We start from the raw sequence: 26,490 nt of genomic DNA on the forward strand, positions 1-26,490 counted from the left end.
GAGAGGAAACAGTCAGACCCTCAGGGTTTGAGTCACCACACTTTCAGTCAAGGTCACAAACAAAACCAGAGCAACTATTTTCAGGACTATAAGTCCATCAGTGAAAAAATGCGTCATAAAGAGGAAAAACACATACAGGACGCACTGGATTACAAAATATGTTAATTTAGGATTTGGTTTGATTACAGTTTTTCCAGAGAGATTTATTAACATATAACTTTGAAAATGAGGTATTCGTAAATTAGGAGATTTTAACATTTTTCCTACAGCACCTTCTATCTTTGACAGTAGTTAAGTTTCAGTTTCTTTTCCCCATGAGTGCCCCTCTAAATCACTGCGGTCACTGTTAAAAAGTTGATAGTTTTGACTTTAGTTCTTGACTTAAATCCCCAAAACTGTCTACAACAGAGCAATGAAGACCCAGGTGGACTTTCACTTCTCAAAAACAGTTATCAGGTGTGACATTTTAGCTACAGGCTCCTTGACCCTGCTTTCTCCATGCAATTTTTAACTGTTTTTGTTTTGTTTTTCTAAACTTGTATTGTACTTTTTCACTTTTTTGTATATAAGTATTTGTTCTTAACTTGAAGATTATCTTTTTCTACCTTGTATAGCATCATTGAGTTCTTGAAAAAGGATGTCTAAATATAATGTATTATTATTTTTATGATTATTTTTATTATTATTATTATCATTTTTATTATAATTATTATAGTAATTGTAATTATTATTATTTTAGTTATTATAAATTATTATTGTAATTATTATTACTATTATTATTATTATATTATTAATAATAACATTAGTGTTATTTATTTGATTTTTTTTTTTTTTTACATTTTTCTTAATTAAAACTAGATTGAATTTGTTGAGAGTTCATTTTAAACAGTCATGAAGAGGGAGTTTTAATTAATTTATAAAAACAAATCAAAATAAAATTCCCAAAAAAGAACATTCAACCATGAGAAGACTAGAGAAAATGTACTCGGATTTTTTGTTTGAGCTTGTGTTTGAATTTAATTATATAAATAATAATAATAATTTATTTATTTTTATTACTATTGTTTTCTGGATTTATTATTTTTATTTTATTTTATTCTATTTTTTATAAAAAAAATATATTGTTTTTTTATAGAAATTGTTCTCTGGATTAATTATTATTATTATTATTATTATTATTACTTAACACCTGGAGCTGCCAGGCTGTCCAAACCAGAAATGCGGGGCCTCTGTCAGCGTGAAGTGCTGTCAGGGCTGAAGAGATATTTCCTCATCAATATTCCTCATGTTTGAATTAAGAGATCTTTTTCCATCAAAGTACACAGCACCTCATTTATAGAGCATTCAGAAGTTACATTCAAGATTAATAAATATGTCAGATATCACATGTAAAAAATAAAATCAGTAGAGATTTATTTGGCCATAGGGGGCACCAAAGTCAACACAAACCAAAAGTTCCTTATTGGATATTTAATCAAAAGTGATGAAGACCATACTGTAGAAATACATCAAGAGTATCCGTCTCATCTCAAGTCTAAATATCTGATCGCTCTTCAAACCAACAACAATGACCTGAAGAAACATCTGATTTAAAGACAGTTTGAGTAAAACCAGGACTTTCTTCATCAGGACTGACAGCGGCTCAGACGCCGTACGGAAGCCGTACCTGGACAGAAACGCTTGGTGATGTTTGATGGTGTCCAGCTCGTACGTGGACGAGTCGCTGCGTTTACGTGGGAGTTGCCTCTTGGGGTCGTCGGGCCCCGAGCAGCGAGGGATGTCGATGTTGCTGCGGCTGAGATGGCGGCTTCCTTCGAGGGTCGGCGAGGACGGAGAGACGCTGTTGATGACGATCCCAGGAGACAGAAGGTCTGTGTCCTGGAGAGAGAAACCAGAAGTTAAACCTCTGTGGTCCTGGATCCAGCCAGAGTCCGGTCTGATGTCAGACAGCTGAGGGGTCACCTGGACACTGATGGCGCTGCCCCGCCTGCTGCTGTTCTGGCTCTCTGAGACGATCACAGAGCTGCTGCACAGAGCGTCGAACCCCAGGATTCCTCCGACACAGTCCCCGATCACACACACCTGAAACACACGACAGCGTCACCACCTGACGCGGCGTGCAGCGAGGTCGGCTGAGGAGCTGCAGGCCGCGCACTGACCTGCCCGTTGAAAGTGGCGCCCTCTAAAGACTTGATGAAGTCGCTGTACACCTGGTTGGCTCGTAGGATCACGGTCGCCACTGCGTCCTGGTACTGTGGGGCGGAGGTGGCGAGGAGCGGCAGCACGGCCAGCGGGATGTGGTCCTGGCTGTTGGAGAGGCAGCCCTCGTCGTAGCTGTACGGGCTCAGACTGCCAGAAAGAGGAGACGGGTTAACCCAGCGGGCTCACACACACCTGATCATCTCCACACGCGTGTGCTGCTCACTTCGAGACCAGCGAGAAGGCGTCCACGCACACAGCGGGGCAGGGGACCATCCGGATGGCGATGCGGCCCAGAGCAGCGGGGTAGTGGACCCTCATCACGGTCTCGAAGGCTCCGCTCAGCGTGTTCCCGTCTCCCTGCTTGCTGTTCTGTTCACCTGCAGACAAACGACACGGCTCACGTTCCCACACGCTAAGACTCTGCTGCTGGGTTTACACACGCTCAGCTCCTCGGAGAGAGGAGCATCGATTCAGGCCGGAGGAGGTGGTTCAGGCTTTAGATTAAACACAACAAACACATCCCAGAGTAAGCAAACACAGCAGCTCAGGGACCAGCGGAGGACTCCTGGAGGGACCTGGATTCAGGCCCATTTACTGACAGAAAACTCTGTTATTTTACTTTTAGCTCAGATTTCGACCTTCAGGCTCTTTGGATGCCCTGATGTGTTGGGCTAATGTGATGCTAACTTTAGGGTCACCATATTTTGATGTCCAAAAAAGAGGACAACGGCACTGGCCTCGAGACATAAATTCAGACAGGCTTCTTATATTCTTAATATTTTCACTGCTCAGTGGTTACTCCCGTCTGTGGAAACACCACAGTACTGGATTTTTTTGAGTGATTCATGAGTGACTTCAACAGAATGGGGGGGCTATAACACCACTGACAATGGCTTCAGTCTTGGTGCCAGCACTACTTTTAGCAAGGCACTGGTGCAATCCATGGACCTGCAGCTGTTGTAGTGTTTTACAGTATGAAATGCCATTTCACCCTCCGCTGCATTCACAGCATCCTCTGTTTTCCCAGGTCTAACAAAGAACTCAGTCAACTTTGCGGAAGAGCTCTCACCTCGCACAGCTTTTTTTAAAAATGTTTTTCGGTGTCCATGTGAGCTTTGAGATCTCCAGCACCTCTATTGGACACTGAGACAAATGTGCCAGGTTTGCACACGGTACACTATGCCTCCTACTTGTCCCAACCGGGACCGTGATACCATTTTACCAGTGATTTATACCATCCTCCAACAAACCTGGGACCCTGGAAATGTGAGTATTTTAAATGCTGTGTGCTGTGGAGCAGATGGAAGAGCTTTTCCTCAGTGTCCCCCCTGTCTCTGTGTTAGCTTCAGGATGCTAACTTTAGCTGCGGTTAGCCTGTTGTTTTAGCCTGTAATGTTGCGGTAAACGAGCTTCTCTGTTTTCTAAACATTGTGCAGTGGGAGCTTGTGGCGCCGCTCTCAGTGACGTGGAAGAGCGGGGCGGTATCAGCGTTGGCTCATTTACATATGAAGGCCACGCCCACTAAATCAGAGCGTTCTGAACAGAGGGGCTATGAGAGCCTGGAAACAATGCTGCTGTGCTTGATTTATTGGCTTTTTGGACCAAAACATGTTACTACCATTTCATGAAGACATCAATGATCCAGATTAAACTGCAGGAAAGGAGCAGAGGCAAACCAAAACATGGTTTCAGGTTTCAGACTTTGTTTGGTTCCTCTACCTGAGCCTGTGTCCAGAATGTTCCCTCCATGTAAGACCAGGACCAGGACGTGGATTTTAGAGGGCTGGAGGCACTGCTGAGACAACAAGTCCTTAAGGGAGGACAGACAGGAGACAGACAGGAGGGGGGAAATGTGAAAAAAAAAATGTTCTCCTCACAAACTGAAAATGTTGGTTTTAACTTTAATCTCTGAGCTGAGTCAAAGTCAGAATAAAGGAGAAAGTTCACCTCCATCACCCTCTCCTCGTTGATCCCGGTGTACTCTCCCCCCGACTCGTGGTACAGAGACTCTGTGAAAACATCAGTTTGAGTTTATTCACCTGTGGAGCTGAGATATTTAGGAGAAATCTACTTTAATGACTGACGCTAGCTTAACGAGCGGCTCACCGTGACCTTCATCCACCTCGATGGTCTCGATCTTGTCCATCAGGTCGTTGGAGCTCCACTTGGTGATCTCTTTGGCAAACATGTCCTCGTTGTCTGAAAAGTCCTCTGTCATCATCACACATCACAGAAACAGACCAGCGATGACCTCGAGTCTGACCACGCTTACGCCTCATTTTTAGACTCTACCAGACTTAATCTGAGCAGATTTTTTTCAGGAGAGTTTGGCTCTAAAAGATCATTTTTTACTGGAAATAAAACAAATGATCAAAGCATGATGAATTTACCGTGAGCGTCGAAGAACTCGTCGTCCGTGCTGTCCTCCGAGTCCCGGGCGATGCTCTGCATCCTCCACTCTGAGATGCTCTGATGGGACGGACTTCCTGTGGGCGCAGAAACACACAGCGATGAGGAGAAACGTCCTGCGTGAGGTCAACTCCTCAGGTTTCTCCTCCTCCGTACCTCCTCTCTTTGACGAGCGGTTGGACGACCTGGAGGACGTGGACCACTGCTTGGTCAGCTCCCCTCGAGTCTCCAGAGAGTCCACCAGCTTCCCGCCTCCGCCCTCCACCTCTGCCGGCGTCCCCCCGGCCTCGCCCCCCTGCTCCTGGTCCTGGCTCACGGAGGAGCCGTTGGTCTCGGGCCCCGCCTCCTCGCTCAGGCTGTACTGCGCCATCTTCTTCGCCAACGCCAGCTGCGTCTCCAGCTCCAGCTGCCGGATGTCCTCGATGGTGAGGCCGTACCACTCGTCCTGCCAGCACCAGGCCTGTCTGTGAGCGCGGACCATGACCTTACGCAGACCTGAGGGGGCGGGAACAGCACGGTTAAAGGAGGAAGTGGGTGGAGCAGCCCGTCCTCGCCGCCGTACCTACCCACGTCGTGGATGAAGCGCTCGATCTTGGACTGCATGCCCCAGTATCTGAACTCCACCTTGCAGAGTTTGTAGGCACACATGACGGGGCACCGACCCGGGCTCTGGTTGATCTCCTCGATCCAGTCGTCGGACAGCGGACCCCGTCTGGTTTTCACAGACTGGTACAGCTTGGGGTCTTCCTCCACCAGGTACTCATGGGGGGCGATGTAGTCCTTCACGATGTCTATGGGGTCTGCAGGAGGAAGGAGATGTGTCAGAAACCAGAGGAGCGAGGATCTGATCCTAAAGGTGTGTGTGTAGTGCTGGACTCACCGATGGTCCTCTGTCTCTTCTCAGCAGACGACAGGTTGAAGACGTCGCCCTGGTTTCCAGTGTCTGGTTTATAATACGTCTCGATGTCGATGGAGAACTTCTCCACGAAGGGACACGTGTACCTGAGAGACAGACACAGTCAGGACGAGCTCACAGCAGCTTCCCTGTTCTCAGGCGAGGAACCAAAGTTTAGATATACGGAAAAAAAACTTTAAAGAGGGGGTATCTGCTCTGTCAAACTTAAACACGGATAAAAAGTGACAACGCTGGATGTTCAGACTAAAGGCGGAAATCCCTGAATCTGTCTGTAAACTGATCAAAACACTGATTTAAAACTAGCGAGGTCTTCATCAGAGCATGTGAAGATTCTACGGAAGCACTAAAGGGACAAAAAAGGACTCAAAGACGCAAATACCCCCTCTTTAAATAAATATTCGGAAGTGAAAAGTACCATATTCTTTTTAGTCCTTACTTTTCACTGTTTTTTTTACTTTTTTAATTTCTTTGCAGCGATCATTAAAAAATTTCTACGGAAGCCCATTAACACCAGTTGAAAAAAAATAGAAATAAAAAAAAGTTGAATTTATAAGATAAAAAGTCGAAATTTTGACTCATTATTTCATCACTTTGATGTTTAATCCAATAATTCTGACTTTTAACCTCAAAATCTTGACTTTTTAATTCATAATTTTGACTTTTTTATTCAAATTTTGATTTTTATTACTTAATTTGAACGTTTTATCCCACAAATTTAACTTTTCATCTCATAATTTCAACTTTTTTCTCATAGTTTTGCCTTTTTATTGTATATCTTTAACTGTTAATATCATAATTTCAACTTTTTATCTAATACTTGTAACTTTTTTAAAATAATTTTGCTTTTTTATCTCATAATTTTTAAGTTTCCATCTCATAATTGTAACTCTTTTTCATAATTTTGACTTTTTATCCCATATCTTTTAGGTTTTTATTTCATAATTGTAACTCTTTTCTTATAATTTTGACTTTTTATTGCATATTTTTAACTGTTTATATCATAATTTCAACTTTTTATCCCATACTTGTAATTTTTTTTTATAATTTTGCCTTTTTATCTCATATTTTTTAAGTTTTTATCTCATAATTGTAACTTTTTTTTCACAATTTGGACTTTTTATCATATAGTTTTGACTGTTTATGTCATAATTCCAGCTTTGAATTTAATTAATATGACTTTTTAATTTTCTTTTTTTTTCTGAATGGTCTAAATAGGCTTCCATACATTTTACATTACACATTTATATAGAAATATTTGCACATAAGCGTCCTGAGTTAGGTGTCAAAAACAATAAACACTACAAACACAACCACTCATCCTAAGAAAATGAATGAATAAATAAATAAATAAAAATAAGAATAAAAAATGGTCTGAGGAGGGGAGAGCACACCTCCTATGTTTCATCTGAAAACAGGTAAAACCAGGGAAGGCAGAGCAGCAGCAAAGAGCGTGACTTCCTGTAGACCTCCTGTGTAAGAAATACTTTAACTTTCTCTGACTTCAGACACTTTAGGAGCCGTCAGAGAGCCAGGAGGAAAAACTATCATTAATTTTCTTCATATAAAGATAAAACCGCCTCTGATCAGAGCTAAAGAGCGTCTGTGAACTTTTAGGGTAGTTAAAAAACCGCTCAGAGACTTCCTGTGCTGCTTTCTGCTCCAGCTTCATCATCTTTAATGGAGGCCTTCATATCTGATCTACGAGGAGTCCGGCTCAGATCCGGCTCAGATCCAGGACCATGAGAGGAGGCCTCAGCGGTGGTTTTACGACATCAGGAGGGACGGTTAATGAAAATGTGTTTGTTCAGCTGAATAATCTCCAAATAAAGTGAAAGAGCCTCCTCAGCAGAAACAGACAGGAAGTGGTTTCCTTTGTTCAATTTATGGATCTGAAAGCGAAGCTGAAAAACCGTTACCAGGGTTTTATTACTGAAGGTCAAAGTGTTTTCTCCTGACGACGCTCAGAGCTAATGTTTGAGCTCAGGAGGGTTAGGAACTGTTAATCTTCAGCTTTATGAGGCCTTTTATTCTGAAAAACAGCCTGTCCCTACTTCCTGTGGAGGAGTTTCCCTCCGACCGGCCTCACCGTGTCCGGGTGTAGGGGTAGGCATTCCAGGACTCCTCCTCCACCCGCAGCGCGGCCTGGGGCAGGATGGAGCAGAACCAGGACGGGATGTGTTTGCCGATGTGGTACACTTTGTGCGTGTACTGACCCGAGCCTCCGGGGCCGTCCTCGTACGGCTTGTTCTCCAGGATCTCCACGCCGCTGCCCTCGCCGCAGCTCTCCTCTCGACTCTTTTTCTGCAGAAAGACGAGAGAAAGACGACAAACGCAGAGAGAGGAGGAGACCAGATCACTGACACGGCTCACTGAAAACATCCTCAACAACATTTTACTTCCCACATCGTCCACCGCGCGCTGAGGCAGCGTCAGACTTTATCTGCTGCCAAAACCAAAGAAACTCTTAAGGCAGACACTTAGAAAATGACCAAAGTAAAATCACAAACTTAATTTTCAGACCGACACAGACGCTAATCCAAAGGAAAGAAATCAGATTTATGGCTGATATTGGATCAAAGTTTGCTTTCCAGAGTGGACTCTAAGTGAAAAAGTGATTACGAAGTTTCCAAAAACTGCAGCTTTTACCTCATAGTTTTGAATTTTTATTTAATAAATGTAACAAATTTAATTTTCCAGTTCAGAGTTTTAATTTTTCTCTATCTCTGACAGTGTCAAGTTTTTTTTCTAATGTTGACCTTTTTTTTTTTTTAGTTTTTATTCTATACTTTCTTTCTCCTCCTTCTTTTGACTTTTTATTTAATAATTTTGACTTTAATGTTTGATATTGATTCATTTTCATTATTTTGAGTCTAGAGTTTTTCTTCTTAAAATTTCAACATTTTAATAAATTTCTTTTAAACTTTTTATTGGATTATTATCATGTTTTTCTAACTTCTTATCTCATCATTGAAATTTTTATTTCATAATTTAAACTTTTTAAACAACACGATTAACTTAGGCATAGGGATGGGTACTGATTTAGAAACTTTTTTCAGGATCAACCAATTTCCATCTGTAGCACTGAGTGCCAATCCACTCAAAATCAAGCGGTACCATGTTTTGGTACCTGAACGCATCCTTGTGACTGTGAGGAAGTGGAAGAGTAGGAGATTTTCCGTGCTGGACATGAACACAACATTACAAGGTTATATACTGAGAAATAAATGTGTTAAATTGAAAACTTTAAGATTTTATTATCAAACAAATTAATATTTATTAGCACATAAACACACAAAAGTACCAAAAATTGGTACCATTAAGTACCAATACTGACTGTCAGGTACCAAGGATTGGTACCATATTGTTTTAAATGTGAGAGGTACCCATCTCATCTTAGGTAATCTGTGACTTTAATGTTTAATTCTGAATTCTCTAATAGTTTTGACTTTGTCTCTTATGGTTTTGTTCCTGTAATACTGTTTTTTTTCTTAGTTTTGTCTTTTTATTTGATAATCCAGAAAAACAAACTAGAAACTTCGACTTCTTCCACTAAAAATATCAACTTTTTATCTCATTAAATATGAATTTTCATGTCATCATTCCAACATTTATCTCTAAATTTGACTTATTTATCTCAGAGTTGTGGCTTTTTTATTGGAGAGAAAAGTTTTCTCTGACATCTAACCGAACCTTTGGACTGGATCAAACATGGGGGCATCATGCTTCCTCAACAGACGGATGAATTGTTTAAATTTTTATCCTTACAGAGATTTAAAGTTGCCTCTCCACCTGCCTGAGAAAACATTAGATCTGCTCTGACTCTTAACCCAAGCAGGATCTTTTTGCACTGCAGACTAAAGTCCCTGGAACTTTGTTTAGAACCTGGTCCCTGGAAAGTTCCCGCAGTGAAACGTGGCTTTAGAGACGAAACACAGCAGAAGTGTGGAGGTGAAGAAGACAAATGTTTGGTTTCTAAAGATGAGAAAGAGTCCAGGATCCTCCTCCCTGCTCCTCCTCCCTGCTCCTGCCCTCTGACTGAAACAGGTTAAACCCTCTGAGTCTGACACAGCGCTCCTGTCCCTCTCCCAGGTTTCGTCTAACCTTGTGAAATCCTCTCAGATCTGGAGGATGACGCAGCAGAAGCGACGTGATGAGCCTGAGAGGAAACGCTGAGAAAGAAAGAAAGAAGCAGCTCGTCTTTTCTCTCCTTCACCTCCTCTCCTCTCCCTTCAGCGCCGAACAATCCAGACTCTGTGAAGTGTTTAATTTCTCCTGATGAGTTCAGGGACTCCAACTTCAGAGAGGCAGTTTAAAACAGATCGATGGTTTCCTTCTTTCTGCAGAGTTTAACATCTCCTCTAACACCTTTAATAAAAGCACAGCCGAGCGTCGGACCCTCCTGGATCCTGAGGACAGGTGTTAATCCTGTTTCCTCGCAGAGGGAAACCTGGATTACACCACCAGTTTATAAACCCACAGACTCCTGTGGACTGTTTCCACCCAGGTCCAACACCTCTCTGTGACACATGGAAACACAGCGGGCTGGTTTTAGGATGATAGATCAGGATATAAGACGAGAAAAACCTGAGCTTTTATGATGGAGGATCACTAAAACTTTAAATTCAGTCTTTTTTTCAAATTATTCAAAATCTTAAAAGTCTGAGACAAGAAAGTCAGAATCCAGAGAAAGTCAAATATCTGGACCATTTTAGGAAAAAGTAAAAGTTTGAGAAAGACACACTTCTTCTGGGAAATAAACAAACAGCCAAGGAAAAAATGATTAGACCACCTTTGTTTTCTTTAACTGCTTGTTCAGTTTAATGCCGGTAGAAGTTAAGGTTCATTTGTTTGGACAAATGCGACGATAAGAACAAAAACAGCTGATGTTTAAGAGTTTAATGTAAGAGCTGGCTCGCCACTTTTCCAGGTTCATGGTTTCATGGAAAATCCAGTCGTTTGAGTCAGGAAAGAGTTTTCCAGCTGGTGGAAGAAGACTGGTTTCAGGAGTAGACCTGTACGTGACCTGGTTCATCCGCCCTGGGTGATGTGATGAATACCTTTAACTCATTGGCTGCCATTGGCGTCTAAAGCCGTATATTTGATTCCAGTTATGTTTTCCAGCAGTTGGAGGCGGGATCTGGTGGAGCTTGTCAATCAATATCCTGCTCGTTAACTACTGTGGGTGAGAGCGGTTTGCTCTTTGGACGAGAGCTCAGCATGGATATGAGGAGAAGATGTGAGATAACAGAGGCAGAGCGAGACGTTCCAACTGAGGATGTGTCACCGTAGTTCAGAGAGAAAGAGCGGTGCCAGCGTTAGAGGATCAAAGGATGGAGAACCCAAGATGAACGGGATCAAAAAAAGTGTTTTCTCTGTTTTTTGGTTCAAAACAGGAAGCTAGAGTCCACTCTTACTAGGTAGTTTTTGTTTTCATGGTCAAAGAAACAAAAAAAGAATTTCAATGGGTCTTGAAAGATCGTTCAAGAAGCTTTGAAAATACGTTCAATTTAGTAAAGGTACTAAACTTTTGGTACCTTTGTGTTTTTATGTGGTAATAAAGATCATTTTGAGCAATAATTAAATCTCAAAGTTTTTTCAATTTAACATTTATTTCTCAGTATATAAACTTTTCATTAGAGCCCGACCGATTAATCGACTCGATTAATCGGTCGGGCTGATTAATCGGCCGATTATAGCCTGATACTGATTAATCAAAATGAAAAAAATAAAAATTTTTGCTCCATGGAAATTCTGTCTCTCCTGTTTCTGTGTGTCCGTGAGTTGAGCTGCACGCTGCCCGAGTGCCCGCTAGACTATAATACGGCGTTTTAACGTTGTGTAAGTTGCTCATCCTGTGTTAACAGTTTGACTTTTTTTCTACTTATTTAGTTTGAATTCTTTATTTATTATTGTGTTTACAGCTTGTTCCTTTTTATCATTGGTTTAAACTACAGTTCTTATGTTGACAGTTTTATAATTAAAGCCCCTTGTTTTAATTTAATAGTGTTCTGTCTCAGTCTTTAATCATATGGGTATTATAATGATTTGTGTTTATATACAGTTTCTATCCTGTGTTTATCAATCAATTTATCATATATATCATCGGATATATCGGATATTGGTCGATAAATCTGTCGATATTGGCTTGTTTTTTGCCCCCGTATCGGCATCGGCCCCAATCCCATATCGGTCGGGCTCTACTTGTTATGTTGTGTTCATGCTCAGTAGGAAAATCTCCTACTCTTCCTCTCAGTCACAGTCACATGGATGTGCTTAGGTACCTGAAAATTAAGGATAGACCGATTATCGACCGGGCCAATTATCAGGCCAATATTTGGCATTTTGGGGCATATCAGCGTCTTTTTTTTAACCCGACAGCTGATATGAAACAAATTCAAAACTGTGTTGTTTTGGCTCTAATGCTTCTCTGCACAGAGTTTCTCCTTCTCATTACTACGGAAGCCCTAGATGGTCATTTAAAACCAATCATGTAAAACCAAACAGAAAATTAATTTAACTGTAAAAATCAGCACTACCTCAATTCTGTCCAGTTGTATTGCAGTTATACTGAAATTTTGGAAAAACTATATTTACTGTGGAAAACTTTACCTTTTTATTTTTTTAAGTTTTCATTTAACTTTATAAAAGTTTACGCCAATATTTTCACTTTGACTGCAAATTAATATCGGCTTCAAATATTGGCTATCGACCTCCTTGCCTACTAGTAATCAGTATCAGCCCCAAAAATCCATATCGGTCTATCTCTACAGAACATGGGACCATTTGATTTTATGTGAATCCGTACAAGGTTCAGTTGGATCCTATAAAAGTACCTGACTCAGTACCCATCCCTATTTGGCCCGTTCCACCTAGACCATCACAATCCACCCCCAGGTTTTCCTGTAGGGTCAGACAGTCTGGTCTGTGGCCTCCTCCCAACAGGAAGTGGTCTGGAGTGGACATCAGCTCCAAACTGGATCCATCCCTGAAGAAAACCTTCACCCAGTCCCCAACAGTCCAATCTTTGATCCCTGGCAGAGAGGACCCGGGTCTTCCTCTGCGTCTGGTTGATGAAGAGCTTCTTCTGCGTCCTGTCCATCGGTCATCTCGTGGGGTAGGAAGACGTTTCCTGCTTCAACCAGCTGCAGTTTGGTGGGACCATGTTGGACTTGCTCTGTCTTGGAGATCTTCAGTTTCCAGCAGGGCCAAGATGGCTGCCTTTGTGGCTTCCCATAATCCTCTAGTTTTAGGCGTAATGTGAGAGTCTTTGCATGAAACGGTCTCTGATGGACTTTAGGAAAACAGTGAAGCTTCACGTGTCAAACAGGTGAAGAAAACAAAGTGGTCTGATCATTTCTCCCTGGCTGTAGGTTTTATACGACCCTCTATGTTTCCACGCTGGCGTTAATTGAATCATAAATCTTTGTTGTCTTTTAATGACGCTCCTTAAAGTGTGTGATAGCTGTCAGACTGCAGTCACGGCGTCGTCTCTGGGCCCGTGATTGAAACGCGCTCTCATTCCCTCCATTGTAATGTGCTGCGGGTCGGGGAGCAGCAGCGTGAATACAAATCAGGGCGATCATTATTAACAGGCAGAGTGCGGGGCTCAGGGTCAAGAATGAGAGCTCAGAGTGAACGTGCCGCTCTCTGCTGAAGACTTCAGGGAGGCGCTATCAGTGATGAAGGTCAGAGGAGGCAAACAGCTGGAAAATTGCTGTAATCTAGCAGGTAATGTAATTTAGGAGAGGAGCTGAGGGCCTTAAATTACCCTCTGCCGCCGCAGCGAGGAGCTGTAATAACCACACACGCCTTAGAGCGCCACACGGTGTTTGAGTATACACGGCTTTCCCACAGGGACCAGGGGATCTGATGAGTGTTTTCCCTACGATGAGGAGAGATTAAGCTCTTCTAAACCTGACCAAGCTGGTTAATAACTCCCCCAAACTCAAGCCCATACTTTCCAAAAACAAAAACAACATGTTTTGGGGAAGTTTGTTGAAGAAACGCCTCTGCAGAAGGATTCCTCACTGTCCATCAGAGCAACAGGTGCCTCTGTGATCCTGGTCTCTGTACACACAACCAGTCACTGGTTGACCAATAAATCACTACTTTCACTATTGCTAACAAAACCAGCCATACAGACGATGAAACCAGCGCCCCCCTCTGAAAAGTCTGGACCCTTAAACTCTGGAAAGACCTGGTCCAAACCTCCTCCAGCTCAACGTGTATCTCAGACTGTGATTTAACTGTTGTTCAGAGCTGAAACAAACACTGAAACCAATAACCACAGAATCTGAGAACCACACTGTAAAAACTGAAATCTTATCCAGTGTTTTTGTCTTATTTTCAGCAGAAAATGTCTTTTTAGACTCAATATGAGCCACATTCACCTGATCAGTCCAGAAAATGTCTTGTTTCAGATTATTTAAAAACTAAATGTGGTCTTACTTGCTTGAAACAAGTTTGAAATATCTGCTAATGGATCAAGAGAAAAGTTTCTTGCATTGAGACATTATTCTAGTTTCAAGCCAATTTTAGAGCAAATTTTCCTGGTTCCTAGGGCTGGGTTTTGCTAAGTGTTGAGGAAATTTCAGGAATCTTGACACTTGATGAAGAGTCAGGAGACTCAGATGGCTTAAGTTCAAATAGTTTATATAGCTCAATCGAGGAGAAAATGACAGACAGTGCACATGGTGCCCAGTGTAATGCAAAGCCACTTCTAACAGACCAGTCCGTGAGCTCAGTGTTTAGTATTCTTGAGATTGGGATTGTTATGTCTATCTAACGGTTGCTAGGCGCTACCCGGGTAGCTGCCTGTTGCAGCAGCTCTCTCGTCTTTGTCCGTTTCTTGTGGTTTTTTCGTCTCTTTTTCGTCATCTTTGTATTTGGAGTGGATCATCACTTTGTATGGTTCATTGTCGGTCACGGACACCAAACTTTTTGTGGCTTCGGCGGTATTTTTTACTACTTTTCTCCTGTGTTTGTCTGGAGATCCTACATGTAACCATGGCTGCATTGTTTACATGTGAAATTAGCTGTTAGCAGCCTGTAGCATGTCAATGCTAACTAGTGTAGGGCTTGATGATTTCCCTCGAGCTGAGGAGGAGGAGGTGAGGACGACGTGCTGGTTCTCGGATGTGAGCTGGGAGGTGACGTCGTGGACCTGTCCTTCCATCCATCGTTGTTGGGAACGTGGGATCTAGCTCCGGGGGATGGATGAGCTAGCTGTGCTAACCCAGCGGCATCATGCTGTTCACGGACGTGGCTGACGGAGCTGACATCGGACGCCGCGACACATCGGAGGAGCTTCACCTGCTGTGAGCAGACAGGATCCAGGAGACAGAGACTGAACAGACTGCTGGGGAGGCTCAGTCCTGGACCCTGTGGAGGTGGAGGCTGGCTGGGCTGGAGAGTGGTGGACGGGTGGTGGACGGGAAGTCGTCATCTAATTTCTTATGGACATTTTTGCACTTTCTATACTCTTTCTTACTTTTGTTTTCTTAAATGCTGCGGTGACTCCTGAATTTCCCCTCGGGGATAAATAAAGTATTTTCTATTCTATTCTGTTCTATTCTATGAGCCAATGGGTTCAGCTTAGCCTGGGAACTCAGTGTGAGAAACAGCATTCAAGGAGATAAGAACATGATATCAGATCCAACCCAAACGATTTGATTTTGATACTTTAAGTCACGATTCAATTCGATATTGATTCAGATTTGATTTGAATGCTTGGATTAGCGATTTTCATGCCCCATGTGAACATATGTGGTGTGTCACCTCACCTTTTGGAGCAATAAAACAACCCAAACGTCAGACTTTAGAGCTGAAGGATCTGGCTGTATGCTTCTGTTGTTGCTTTTTTGCATTTTTTGGTTGTTTTGTCTCTTGTGGCCGTCGTCCACACAACGTGAACAACACGCACACTCCCCCCATGTGCCAGGAGATGAATCGATTCAGAGGATTTGCTGAATTGATATTGAATTGTGCGAGGCGATATTTCAATGCATCCATTCATCCATTCAAATAACTTGAAACAAGCATTTTTTTGGGACTGATTAGGGAAATGTGACCCATATTTAGTATAATGAGACAACCTTTACTTTAAACGAGACAAAAACATTTGATAAGAATTCAGTTGTTTTTTTTCAGAGAAACAATCTGTAACCCAGCACTCTGGAACCCGACATTCTAGAATCTTCCAACTCATTACCTAACAGTAAAGAACCCAGCACTCCTGAGACACTGTAGAAGCAAACACTCCGGAACACTCTACACTCTAGAATCCAGTGTTCTAGAACCCAACATTTAAGAATGCAGCCGTTCACCAGGTGTTCCACCAGATCCTAAGTGTGTAATCTGAAAAAACAGAGAGTTTAAAGTGGCCAAGGCAGGACTGCGCCCTGCGACTTCATACTGCGCCCTTGGGTTAGATCTTTGGACCGGTCCATGACGCAATGAGACAAAAACATTTGCCAAGACTGTTTTTGTAAATAAAGATTTCAGCCTGGTATTGACTGCACATAACACTAATTCCTTTGACCTTATTAACCCTTTTTTTTCTAGCTTTCCACTTTTGCATTTGATGTTAATTTTTACCTTAGAGGTCTGTTTGTTGATTGGGAAGCTTGTTTAGAAAACAAATGTTATGTTTTTACTGTTTGTAAATGTTTTTGGGATATTTTTTTGACCACATTTCAGTTATACTGTAAATTGTAAATCTACCTTAAAAAATGTGTAAAAAAATATTTCTATTAACATATTTTTTCTTAATACTTGAGCTCTTTTCCTATTTCATTATTCTATTATTTTGTCATATTTAGTGTTAAATCACTCAGTCATATAATTGTACAGAGAGAGTGCTGTTCAATCTGGAGTCAGACTCCTTATATTCTTAAAGATACTTAGCAAATAAAAGCTACTCTGATTCTGATTTGAAATCCTCCTCCACTGTTGCCATGTCACAAAGTTGTTCTTGTGAATCAACCACTGATTTACTCTGTAAAACAACTGAATATCAAACTTTAGAATAAAAAAAAATCTGGGTATGGATCCTAAATCTGACCCAGAAAGTTTAGAAAAGGACAAAAAGAAATCCAAGCAACAAAAACAAAACAGGTCGTTTCAGTTTCATTCATCTTCTAACTATCATAGTATGTTAAACAATTTTAAATCTAAATTCCTTTGTTCATGAACTGTTTTTTTTTATTTATTTAAATCCTTCATTTTAGTCTTCGTTTATAAACTGGGTTGGAAAAAAGGTGAGGTATCAGATTCCCTGAATAAATCCTAAAATCTGACTCACATTTTGAGGGAAAATATGGCTGCTGATGTAGTCTGCAGACACCATCATCATCATCATCATCTAACTTTTTAGCATTTAGCTTTTCTGGTGTTAAAAAAAAACAAATTTAAAATCAGAAATATCAAAGAATCACAATTTAAATTGAATCAACAACTAAAAAATCTTAAAAGAGTCAAATCAGGAGAAAAAGCAAACGTAGAGCGCTCTGCATGCTGACGTCCTGATATCTTGATGATATCTTATAGAAATGGATTATGGGAGCAGACCTGCCTGTGTGTGTGTGTGTGTGTGTGTGTGTGTGTGTGTGTGTGTGTGTGTGTGTGTGTGTGTGTGTGTGTGTGTGTGTCTGAATGAAGTGAAGTGTGTTTTCAGGGAGCGCAGACTGACAGAAGCTGGATCCTGTGTGTGTGTGTGCTGCAGAGAAACTGTATTTAGACGCAGATGTTACGTTGTCATGGTAACACACACACTACCCCCCCCCCCCCCCCACCCCCCCCACCCCCCCTTCTCCTCCTCATATCACAAACAAATGATGGCAGCCACTGCCATGCTGCAGCTGATGTCACCAGTTACCATGGAAACCCGGAGTTCAGCTGTGATGCTGAAGCAGGAGGCGGGGCCTGGCTGTGGGTGTGTGTGCCGTAACACCTGTAGTAGATGCTCACACATATTTCAGGAATATGAAACATCACCAAGACGTGATGCTGATTTTTCTTTTTTATGAATCTGTTCAGGTTAGTTTTGCTCCTGACTTCACTTCCCACAGTGCAACAAAAAAATGACAAAAATCTGCTTTTTTTTCTGATTGCACCACATAAAAAGATTTACGGCAACAGCTGAGGAGGATTCCTGCCCACATGATCTGTCAGGACTTGTGTGTTTGGTACAGGCATGCTTTCCTTACACTCCAGCGATCTGTTACACACTCTTCATTTGCACTTTCTGCAAACGAAACCACCTCCTACTTCTCCCACTTCTCCTGTGAAGCTTGTTGTTGTTGTTGTTGTTTGTGTGTTTGCAGAAAGAAAAACGATGAAATGAAACATAATCCTGGGACATATGGAGCACCATCTGCTCCATCGGCCCTTAAACCAGCGCTCTGGTTCTGGTGCAGCTCGACACGATGACACCCTGAACTCCTGACCTGCTCCTCTTCGCCTCCTCTTCAGCTTCACACACACAGACCTGAACCTGCTCCTGCTGCATCACCTGAACACACTCCTGGATGTTTCACAATGAGTCCTTTCACCTGAGACAACAGGAACAGCTCTTGTTGTGTAACTGTGCGTGTTTCTGCAGGGGAAAGCACTCACCTGGATCATGTAGAGCTGAGCGATGCGGTACTCCTCCACGCTCATCGGCATGGGGATACGATACTCCTTGATCAGCATGGTTGTGCTTGGATTGAGCCGTGCGTGCGTGTGTGTGTGTTGTATCCAGACGCTCCTCTCTCGGTCGGCTTCACTACCCGAGCAGCATGTTCAGACGGCGAGGACAGGAGGCATCGTTAGTCACACCTGAGAGGAGGAGAGAGGAGACACAGACAGACTCAAAAAGGAGCAAAACCTCAGGAAACAGCAGATCGCGCAGATTCCTGCAGCACTTACAAACCCAGCAGAGGAGTTAGCATGTTTGTCTGAAGGATTAAAGCCCCGTACACAAGCCAACACATCCGGTGTGTGTCCTAAAGCCCGCCCACAGATCTGTTACAAGGTAATCCACTGACCCAGCACCATCCCTGAAATCCCCCAGCAACCTAAATCCAGAGCGTGCTACACGCTGAAGATTCAGCCAAGTTGTTGTGGTCCATGTAGTCTTTAAATCCAACTGTTTGTAGTTTACAAGAGCATTTAGTTTTACTGAGACAAACACTGAGACACCCCTCTTTAATCCTCTACGGTGATATTTTAAAGAGGAGTGCACAAATGTAGCAGAAAATGGGAAACACTGTCCTGGGCACAAAATCGGTGTTGAATTATTCTCATCCAATAACATCTGTCTGCAAAAAAATTTAAATATGTGATAGACTAGAATAGAATTTACTTTATTAACCCCGGAGGGAAAATCAGAGTCACAGCAGCAAAACAAGTATACGGCCCTAACCCTAACTTGAAGAAAAATGTCCATCAGAGACGACAGCTCCTGTCCGCTCTAAACCCTAAGAACGTGGGGTTCATATCTGGTGTTAGCGCTCAAATCTCTGCAAATAGCATGATGCTACTCTGCTCTCTAGTATTCCCTCTGGTGCTAAGTTAGCACAGCTAGCCATCTTATTGGAGATAGATCTAACATTCCCTGTAGTGATGGATAAAAGGACAGGTCCATGTCGTCACTTCATCCTCACCTCTTTCTCCTCAGCTTGTGGGGAAACATCAGGCATAGCACCTGTTAGCATCGACATGCTACAAGCTGCTAACAGCTGATCTCATATGTAAACAATGTGACCATGGTTCCATGATCTCTGGACAAACACCAGAGTGTCATAGATTCGTGTCTGGATTGCAGGACAGGATGTTGCTCTACTTCTCTCTATCAGAGGTGGTTGGGGTCCGTTAGCTCCTCAGGCTAACTGTCGTTATTTCCCCGCTCAGAGACGAGCCTGAGATGGACTCTAGCCCTTTTACCACAGTGTCTGCTTTTAAAAATCTTGTATGAAGCTGTTTTTCTGATTCAAAACCAAATTCTAGTTTCAGTAATCAAAGATTTCTCACAGTTTGGGTCATTAATCCTGACGTTAGCGTTTAAAAACTCCTCACAGGAGCTTTCTGAAGTAAGGCTGCGCCTGAGACAGCGGTATTTTGGCTTCAAAACGTTCATTAACTACGTTAATAAAGTATATCTTTATCTTAATCTTAAATTGACACTGCTCAGTTAGACTGTTTGACGTACAACAACAAGCCTCCTACAGAAGTCCGACCCTGCAGACAAAGGGCTCCAGGATCTGTCTGCTCTGAAAACGGATCGTCGTATCCCGCAGAGTGTCACAGTCAACGACCATCAAGGCTGTTTTTAACAGACAAATGTGACGCTCACTGGAAAAATCAGCTGGTAGGAGTCAAAAGCAAGGCTGTTTCTTTCCCTCTCAGTGTTATTAGCTTTAAAAATTATACAAAAAGACATTTTGAGGCCTGTCTAGATTAAAAAAAAACATCAATATTAACCTCACAAGCAGTTAAAAACTGTTCACTGGTTCAACTTCCTTTAAATCAGCTCATCATCATTAGCTTCTCTGATTATCTGACTGCAAGCTTTAAGAAACACCTCCAGCCTGGGTTTTGGAGAAAAGGCAGATTTATCAAAGGGGGACAGGTCTAGATCCAGCTCTCTACATCCCTCTCTCATCACTCGTCCAGCCCAGGCCTCAGGGATGAGACAGCACGAGGACGTTTCCTGGACGGTGAGAGGTTTACTTTAATACTCTGTGCACGCTCTGGCCGTAACACCTCCCAGTAAGATTTGAAATGCATTAATGAGATTACAAGCGTCTTGTTGTGGTAGTACTAAGTCTCTGAAACCCTCCTCCACCTCATAGTCAACGCGCTGTGCCCTCAGAGAAAACAGGAGCAAAGTGAAGAATTCACACACTCCCTTTAAAAAGCATCTCTCCTCCTCCTCCTCTTTCTCTAACATTTACGCCCGTTTATAAAAGCAGCAGACGACGCGGTCACATGACTCCAGCTACTTAATCTGAGACGGATTAAGACGACTGTAAGTCTGACGCTGCAATCACATGAAGCAGGAGCAGGAGGCGCGCGTGTGTGTGTGTGTGTGTGTGTTGCATCGCAGCCGTCCATCTGTGTGTGATTAGTCTGCTTGTTTGCTGCAGCAGATGAACTGCAGAGGTCAGGAGGAACGCAGCGAAGCAGCACCAGGCTGACACTCAGCAGATATTACTTCAGAAAGCTCCAGTGAGGAGATTTTAAACCCTAACGTCAGGATTAATGAGTCAAATGTGAGAAATCTTTGATTACTGAAACTAGAATTTGGTTTTGATCAGAAAAACAGCTTCGTACCAGATTTTGAAAAGCAGACACTGTGGTAAAAGGGTTAGAGTCCATCTCAGGCTCATCTCTGAGTGGGGAAATAACGACGGTTAGCTTGAGGAGCTAACGGACCCCAACCACCTCTGACAGAGAAAAGTAGAGCAACATCCTGTCCTGCACTCCAGTTTGTCCAGAAATCATGGAACCATGGTCGCATTGTTTACATATGAGATCAGCTGTTAGCAGCTTGCAGCATGTCGATGCTAACAGGTGCTATGCCTGATGTTTCCCCGGAAGCCGAGGAGAAAGAGGTGAGAATGAAGTGACGACATGGACCTGTCCTTTCATCCTTCGCTGCAGGGAATGTCAGATCTATGTCCAATAAGATGGACAAGCTAGCCATGCTAACCCAGCACCAGAGGGAATACTAGAGGGCAGAGTAGCATCATGCTATTTGCAGAGATTTGAGCGCTAACACCTGATATGAACGCCACATTCCTAGTGTTTAGAGCGGACAGGACCTGTCGTCTCTGATGGACATTTTTCTTCAAGTTAACTTTTTATTTCATTCTATTTATTTATTCTTAAATTTTTGGGGCCATATACTTGTTTTGCTGCCGCAACTCTGATTTTCCCTCCAGGATAAATAAAGTAAATTCTATTCTAGTCTATTATCACCCACTGAATCATTCAGAGCACCTGGAGTTTTTCTGTTATATCACCAGAAAGTTCAGCTTCTCATCTTTCAGGAGCCGCTACTTTTTTTTCCCTCTTGCCCAAATAGTTGAAGAGTTACGGTACATACATGTGGATTCCTATGCAGTGTGATAATACAACCGATATCGCCAGAAAGTTTCCTCTTTTTGTCTTCAAGGAGCTCTTTGAATTTTCTGTTTATCCCAACTGGTTGAAGACTTAAGGTGATTTTAAGAGCTCCAGCCCTGTGATGGGTTTCACAAAGCTTAACCAAGAGGAATAGAATAGCTCACACCTGAGAACCAGCACATCATCCTCACCTCCTTCTCCTCACCTTGTGGGAAGACATCTGGCCTAGCACCAGTTAGCATTGACATGCTACAGGCTGCTTCCAGCTGAGTTCACATGTAAACAATGCAGCCATGGTTACATGTAGGATTTCCAGATAAACACAGGAGAAAAGTAGTAAAAATATCACTGAGGACACAAAAAGTTTGGTGTCCACGACCAACAAATGTACCGTACAAAGTAATGATCCACTCCAAATACAAAGATGGCGCCTAGCATCCAACTAGAAGTGAGAATAAAGTTGAGATCTGTCTTTTTCTTGTGGAAATTAAATCTTTATATCGTGCTAAAATACAAACATGCAACTAATAAGTTGAAAGCAGAGGGCGATGGTGGTTTCTTTTTCATTTGTGGCTCAGAAACTAAAGAGAGACGAAGACGCAGCAGAGACGAAAGATAAAGACTCATTTCTGAGGAAGCTAAACTCAGAGACAGCGACAGGCTCCGACTGCAGCATGAATCATACTGGGGGAGACGACAGATGAAGGTGAGAAAGCCTGAAAAGTTTCTTTAAACTTTCTGAAGATTTTTGTATTTCATAAAAAAGAAAAACTGACGTCTCCACAGCTCTGTGTGATTTTGTTTCAGTCGGCATGTTGTTGCCAGCTTTAAGGCCTTGTTGACGTGTTATCAGCAGTTTGTCTGGTTGCCTTTTGCACTCTTTTGTCTTTTTTTTGCCAAATTCATGATTACAGACTCTCTTTCTGATACAAACACAGCTCTGAGCTGGAGGAGAGCTGAAATGTCTTTACGTGGGTTAAAAATAAAGGAAATATTTGTTTTTGTGCATCAGTTGTGATTTTAGAGGCTTCCTGTGTGAGATCCTCTGTTTCATTCCCATGATGCTCCTAATAAACAGCCACAGGTAAGAAAACCCACTGAAGAGTCCAGTCCAGGCTCTGCTGTTGGACCTGGATCACAGATCTGAGGCGGTCTGAGGTCTGACACAGTCCCTGAAGAAAGACGGAGTCTCTGCTGATGAAGAAATCCTGGAGCTAAAAACAGAAACTCTCCAACATCACGGCTCGATGAGACACAAACAGACAGATGCATGAGCAACCAGCCCTGTGTGTGTGTGTGTGTGTGTGTGTGTGTGTGTGTGTGTGTGTGTGTGTGTGTGTGTGTGTGTCAGCTGAGTGAGTCAGCACATTCAGACGCAGCCTGCAGTGAGGAATATCAAACACACGCTGAATCAACCAGAGAGGAGGACTCTCGCTCAGAGAGGACTTTCCTCGAGCTCATCACTAGAAAACTGCAACAAATCTGAGATTTTAAAGCAACATCGTTGAGTTTACGTCCAATTAATTCACAAAATAAGAATCACGGAGACTCTGACGAGCTTTAGCTGATGAATGAGGACTCAGTGTCATAATCCGGGTTCACTTCAGTCCTCTCTAATCAGCCGAGCTCTCATCCCCAGAGAGACGTTAAAATTCTGCACTCGGAGCAATCTTCAATTAGACTTTCCAGAGTAACACGGAGTACTTTATCACCACGTGACGTTTCCTCCCAGCATCCTTCACTTCCTCTCTCCCAGTCCGCCTCCTCTCGTTGCTTCAGTCCTAAATAAAGTCGTCCTGGGCCGACGGCCAGCTTCACACAGAGCCACAGAGAAAAGCAGAGGAAGTTTGCTCTAACTGATCGCTCCGATTCATTTGCATTCAGAGTAATCCATGAAATGAGAAAATCTGCGCACTGTGTCAAAGTATGAGATAAAACACAGAGACAACCATCAAAGGAGAGGAAATCAGTCAGTAACCCTTTCTGATTCTGAGTCTTAGCAATAATAATGTCAACACCAATAACCCTCTTATTAAAAAAGACAGAACGTGCTCGTTTTCTGACAATGAGTAAATGTTATTGAAGTTTTATTTAATTTAACTGTTGCTTACTTTGATTATTCATTAACTTGTTAATTTATTTTGCTGATGAGTATTTAAGTTTCTGATGCAATCCTTATATTTATGCTAAGTGTTAATTTATGCTAGGCACCACCCTGTTGGCTATGCCTCTTCTTTGTCCGTTTCTTGTAATATGTTGGTCATGGACACCAAACTTTTTGTGTCTTCAGCAATATTTTGACTATTTTTTCTCTTGTGTTTGTCTGGAGATCCTACATGTAACCATGGCTGCATTGTTTACATGTGAACTCAGCTGTTAGCAGCCCGTAGCATGTCAATGCTAACTGGTGCTAGGCCGGATGTTTCCCACAAGGTGAGGAGAAGGAGGTGAGGATGACGTGCTGGTTCGACCTGTCCTTCCATCCATCGTTATTGGGAACGTAAGATCTATCTCCAATAAGATGGACGAGCTAGCTGTGCTAACCCAGCAACAGAGGGAATACCAGAGGGCAGAGTAGCATCATGCTATTCACAGACATGGCTAACAGAGCTAACAGCAGACAGGATCCAGGAGACAGAGACTGAACAGACTGCTGAAGAAGCTCAGTCCTGGACCCTGTGGAGGTGGAGGCTGGCTGACTGGACAATGATGGACAAGCTGTCAGCATCTATTTTCTTATGGAGCTTTTTGCACTTTCTATACACTTCTTACTTTGGATTTCTTGATTGCTGCTGTGACTTCAATTTCGTTGTACTTGTTACAATGACAATAAATTTCTATTCTTCTTCTATTCTGTTCTAAAGCTGAATATGCTACAAAGTCAAGGTGAGTTCAGGGAGTCCAGGTTCCTTCAGCATCCAAAGACACTCAGGAACTGGGACTGGAGACTCTGACAGGAAGAGGTCTGGTAGAGCCAAAACAGAACCAGGAGACCAGTTTCTGAGAGTCGACAGCCTCAAGCTTCACAGAGGTGGTAGAGTCCAGTCTCAGTTTCAGTTACTGTGAAGAGGAGACTTGGACTGTTTTCAAAACCGCCTACAACAGACTTCAAGTGAATGTAGTATGACTTTTCTGTTGGGTCTGTTTTGTAGTATACTACTACTTAAGTTTTGAAAGGTGGAGCTACAGATGATAACTTTTTTTCCATGTTTAACCTTTATTAAAAATGTATAAAACAAACTTTGGGTAGATCGTGACATTTTAGTGATTTCATTAATCATATCACAGCAGAAACATCAGATGTGATTTTTAATCTTACACCTAAAGTTATATGGTTTGTTTCAAAAATTCTGAAAGGGACTGACTTTTTATTTTTCCAGCTGATGGAAAAAACACTTCCATATAATCCACGAATGGTTAAAATAAGGTAATTAGTCTTTTATATGGGCTTTGATGAACTTGTAGAAGTAAACGCGTCTTTACAACAAGAAGGGACAAGATTGAGTGGTGTTTCTTCCTTATCACTTCACTTCTCACGTTAGTGTTGTTGTATTGTAGTTGTAATGCTGACTCATTCCAGTAGATGGCGGTAATGGACAGTCGCACATCCGGAGATTTTTAGTATACTGCAGATTTTGCAATTTTTCACATACTGACTACTACACGCTGGTTTTTAGTCAAAATAGTCAGACTGCTGGTGTAGTCGGCGGTTTCAAAAACAGCCTCAGAGCTGCAGCTTTGACAGGTCAGAGTGCAGAAAGAAAAACCTCCATCACTAAAAACCTGTTTCCACCAAGTGGTCCGGTTTGGATCAGTATGGTTTGGTACGTCTGATCCTTTTTGTGTTTCCACAGCCAACTGTGCCCCCTTGTGGAAGGTGGTGTGTAAACCAGACGCTGATAGCCGCATCAGTTACACAATAGCGTGACACCAATCAATCAATCAATCTTAATTTGTATAGCGCCAAATCATAACGAACGTTATCTCAAGACATTTTCCAACCAGAAACCCAACATCGAGACAAGATAAGAGTCTGATCTCATCTTAATCCACCATGAGTACAGAGCTCTGCAGCATTTAGCAAGTTACAATGGAGAGGAACAACTTCCCTTTAACAGGCAGAAACCTCGGACAGAACCAGACTCATGTTAGACAGACATCTGAGGAGACACCATCGCAACGCAACACAGTGAATCCTGCAAATAAATCTAACGAAGAAGAAAAGCGTGACACAGTAAACAAAGAGTCCAAGCTCCTCCTGAACCACTTTAAGAAGGAAGAAGAAGATTGTTGATCAGCCTGGTTTTGACTGAAGGAGTAGAAACGTCTGCGTCTGCAGCAGCAGCTGAATGTAAAGCAGTGGTCGCTGAAGAAAGAAGCTTAAAGGGCAGAGCGGAGTGTGAACAGCCAGCTGTGGAGATAAGTGCTCTCCACTCTTGACATTCAGTCTGAAACACTCTCCGTCTGTCTCTTCGCCGCTCGCAGCCTCCGAGCTTAATGTGAGCGCCCGGGTCGTAGGCCGGGGTTCGTTTTTCAGGAGGTCAGCTGAGCAGAACGCCGGCCTGTGGGAGCGAGCTGCTGGCAGGCGGCGCCGTGCTAAATGGAGCGGAGCTGTTTTCTCTGAGTCGGTTGCTCCGCTGGTGAATTTGGTGCGATTAAACCCAGAGGCCTCTCCTCTTGTCTGCGTCGTGGAGGAGCGTGATGGAGGGCAGCTGGCAGCCGCTCGGACTCAGAGAGGAGACAATGAGACGTTAACTTTCTCTGCAGAGCTTGTTTTTTCATCTCCACATGGAGGCTGTTAAGCCCGTCCTGATGTCTTATTGTTCAGCTCGAGGTGGTTGGTTTTACAACGT

General features: G+C 42.7%; 1 protein-coding gene across 3 annotated transcripts in view; it reads right to left on the reverse strand.

Moving 5' to 3' along the window:
• LOC141805680 (membrane-associated phosphatidylinositol transfer protein 2-like) overlaps positions 1–26,490 on the reverse strand; it is a 60,673-nt gene that overhangs the window by 11,244 nt on the left and 22,939 nt on the right. For 2 of the 3 annotated variants that reach the window (XM_074690845.1, XM_074690846.1), the window contains 13 exons: positions 18,143–18,346; positions 7,614–7,828; positions 5,492–5,613; positions 5,178–5,411; positions 4,768–5,106; positions 4,593–4,688; positions 4,309–4,413; positions 4,150–4,211; positions 3,922–4,012; positions 2,426–2,579; positions 2,160–2,349; positions 1,963–2,082; positions 1,667–1,878 (listed from right to left, as the gene is read on the reverse strand). In XM_074690845.1, coding sequence (XP_074546946.1) covers positions 1,667–1,878; positions 1,963–2,082; positions 2,160–2,349; positions 2,426–2,579; positions 3,922–4,012; positions 4,150–4,211; positions 4,309–4,413; positions 4,593–4,688; positions 4,768–5,106; positions 5,178–5,411; positions 5,492–5,613; positions 7,614–7,828; positions 18,143–18,220 — 2,018 coding nt within the window. In that variant the 5' untranslated portion in view covers positions 18,221–18,346. The remainder of the gene's footprint in view (positions 1–1,666; positions 1,879–1,962; positions 2,083–2,159; positions 2,350–2,425; positions 2,580–3,921; positions 4,013–4,149; positions 4,212–4,308; positions 4,414–4,592; positions 4,689–4,767; positions 5,107–5,177; positions 5,412–5,491; positions 5,614–7,613; positions 7,829–18,142; positions 18,347–26,490) is intronic. The other variant, XM_074690847.1, reaches the window with a different exon arrangement.

This window comes from Halichoeres trimaculatus, unplaced genomic scaffold, assembly GCF_033239565.1.
Source record: "Halichoeres trimaculatus isolate MK-OKI-2021-1 unplaced genomic scaffold, fHalTri1.1 fHalTri1_scaffold_16, whole genome shotgun sequence".
Taxonomy (NCBI): domain Eukaryota; kingdom Metazoa; phylum Chordata; class Actinopteri; order Labriformes; family Labridae; genus Halichoeres; species Halichoeres trimaculatus.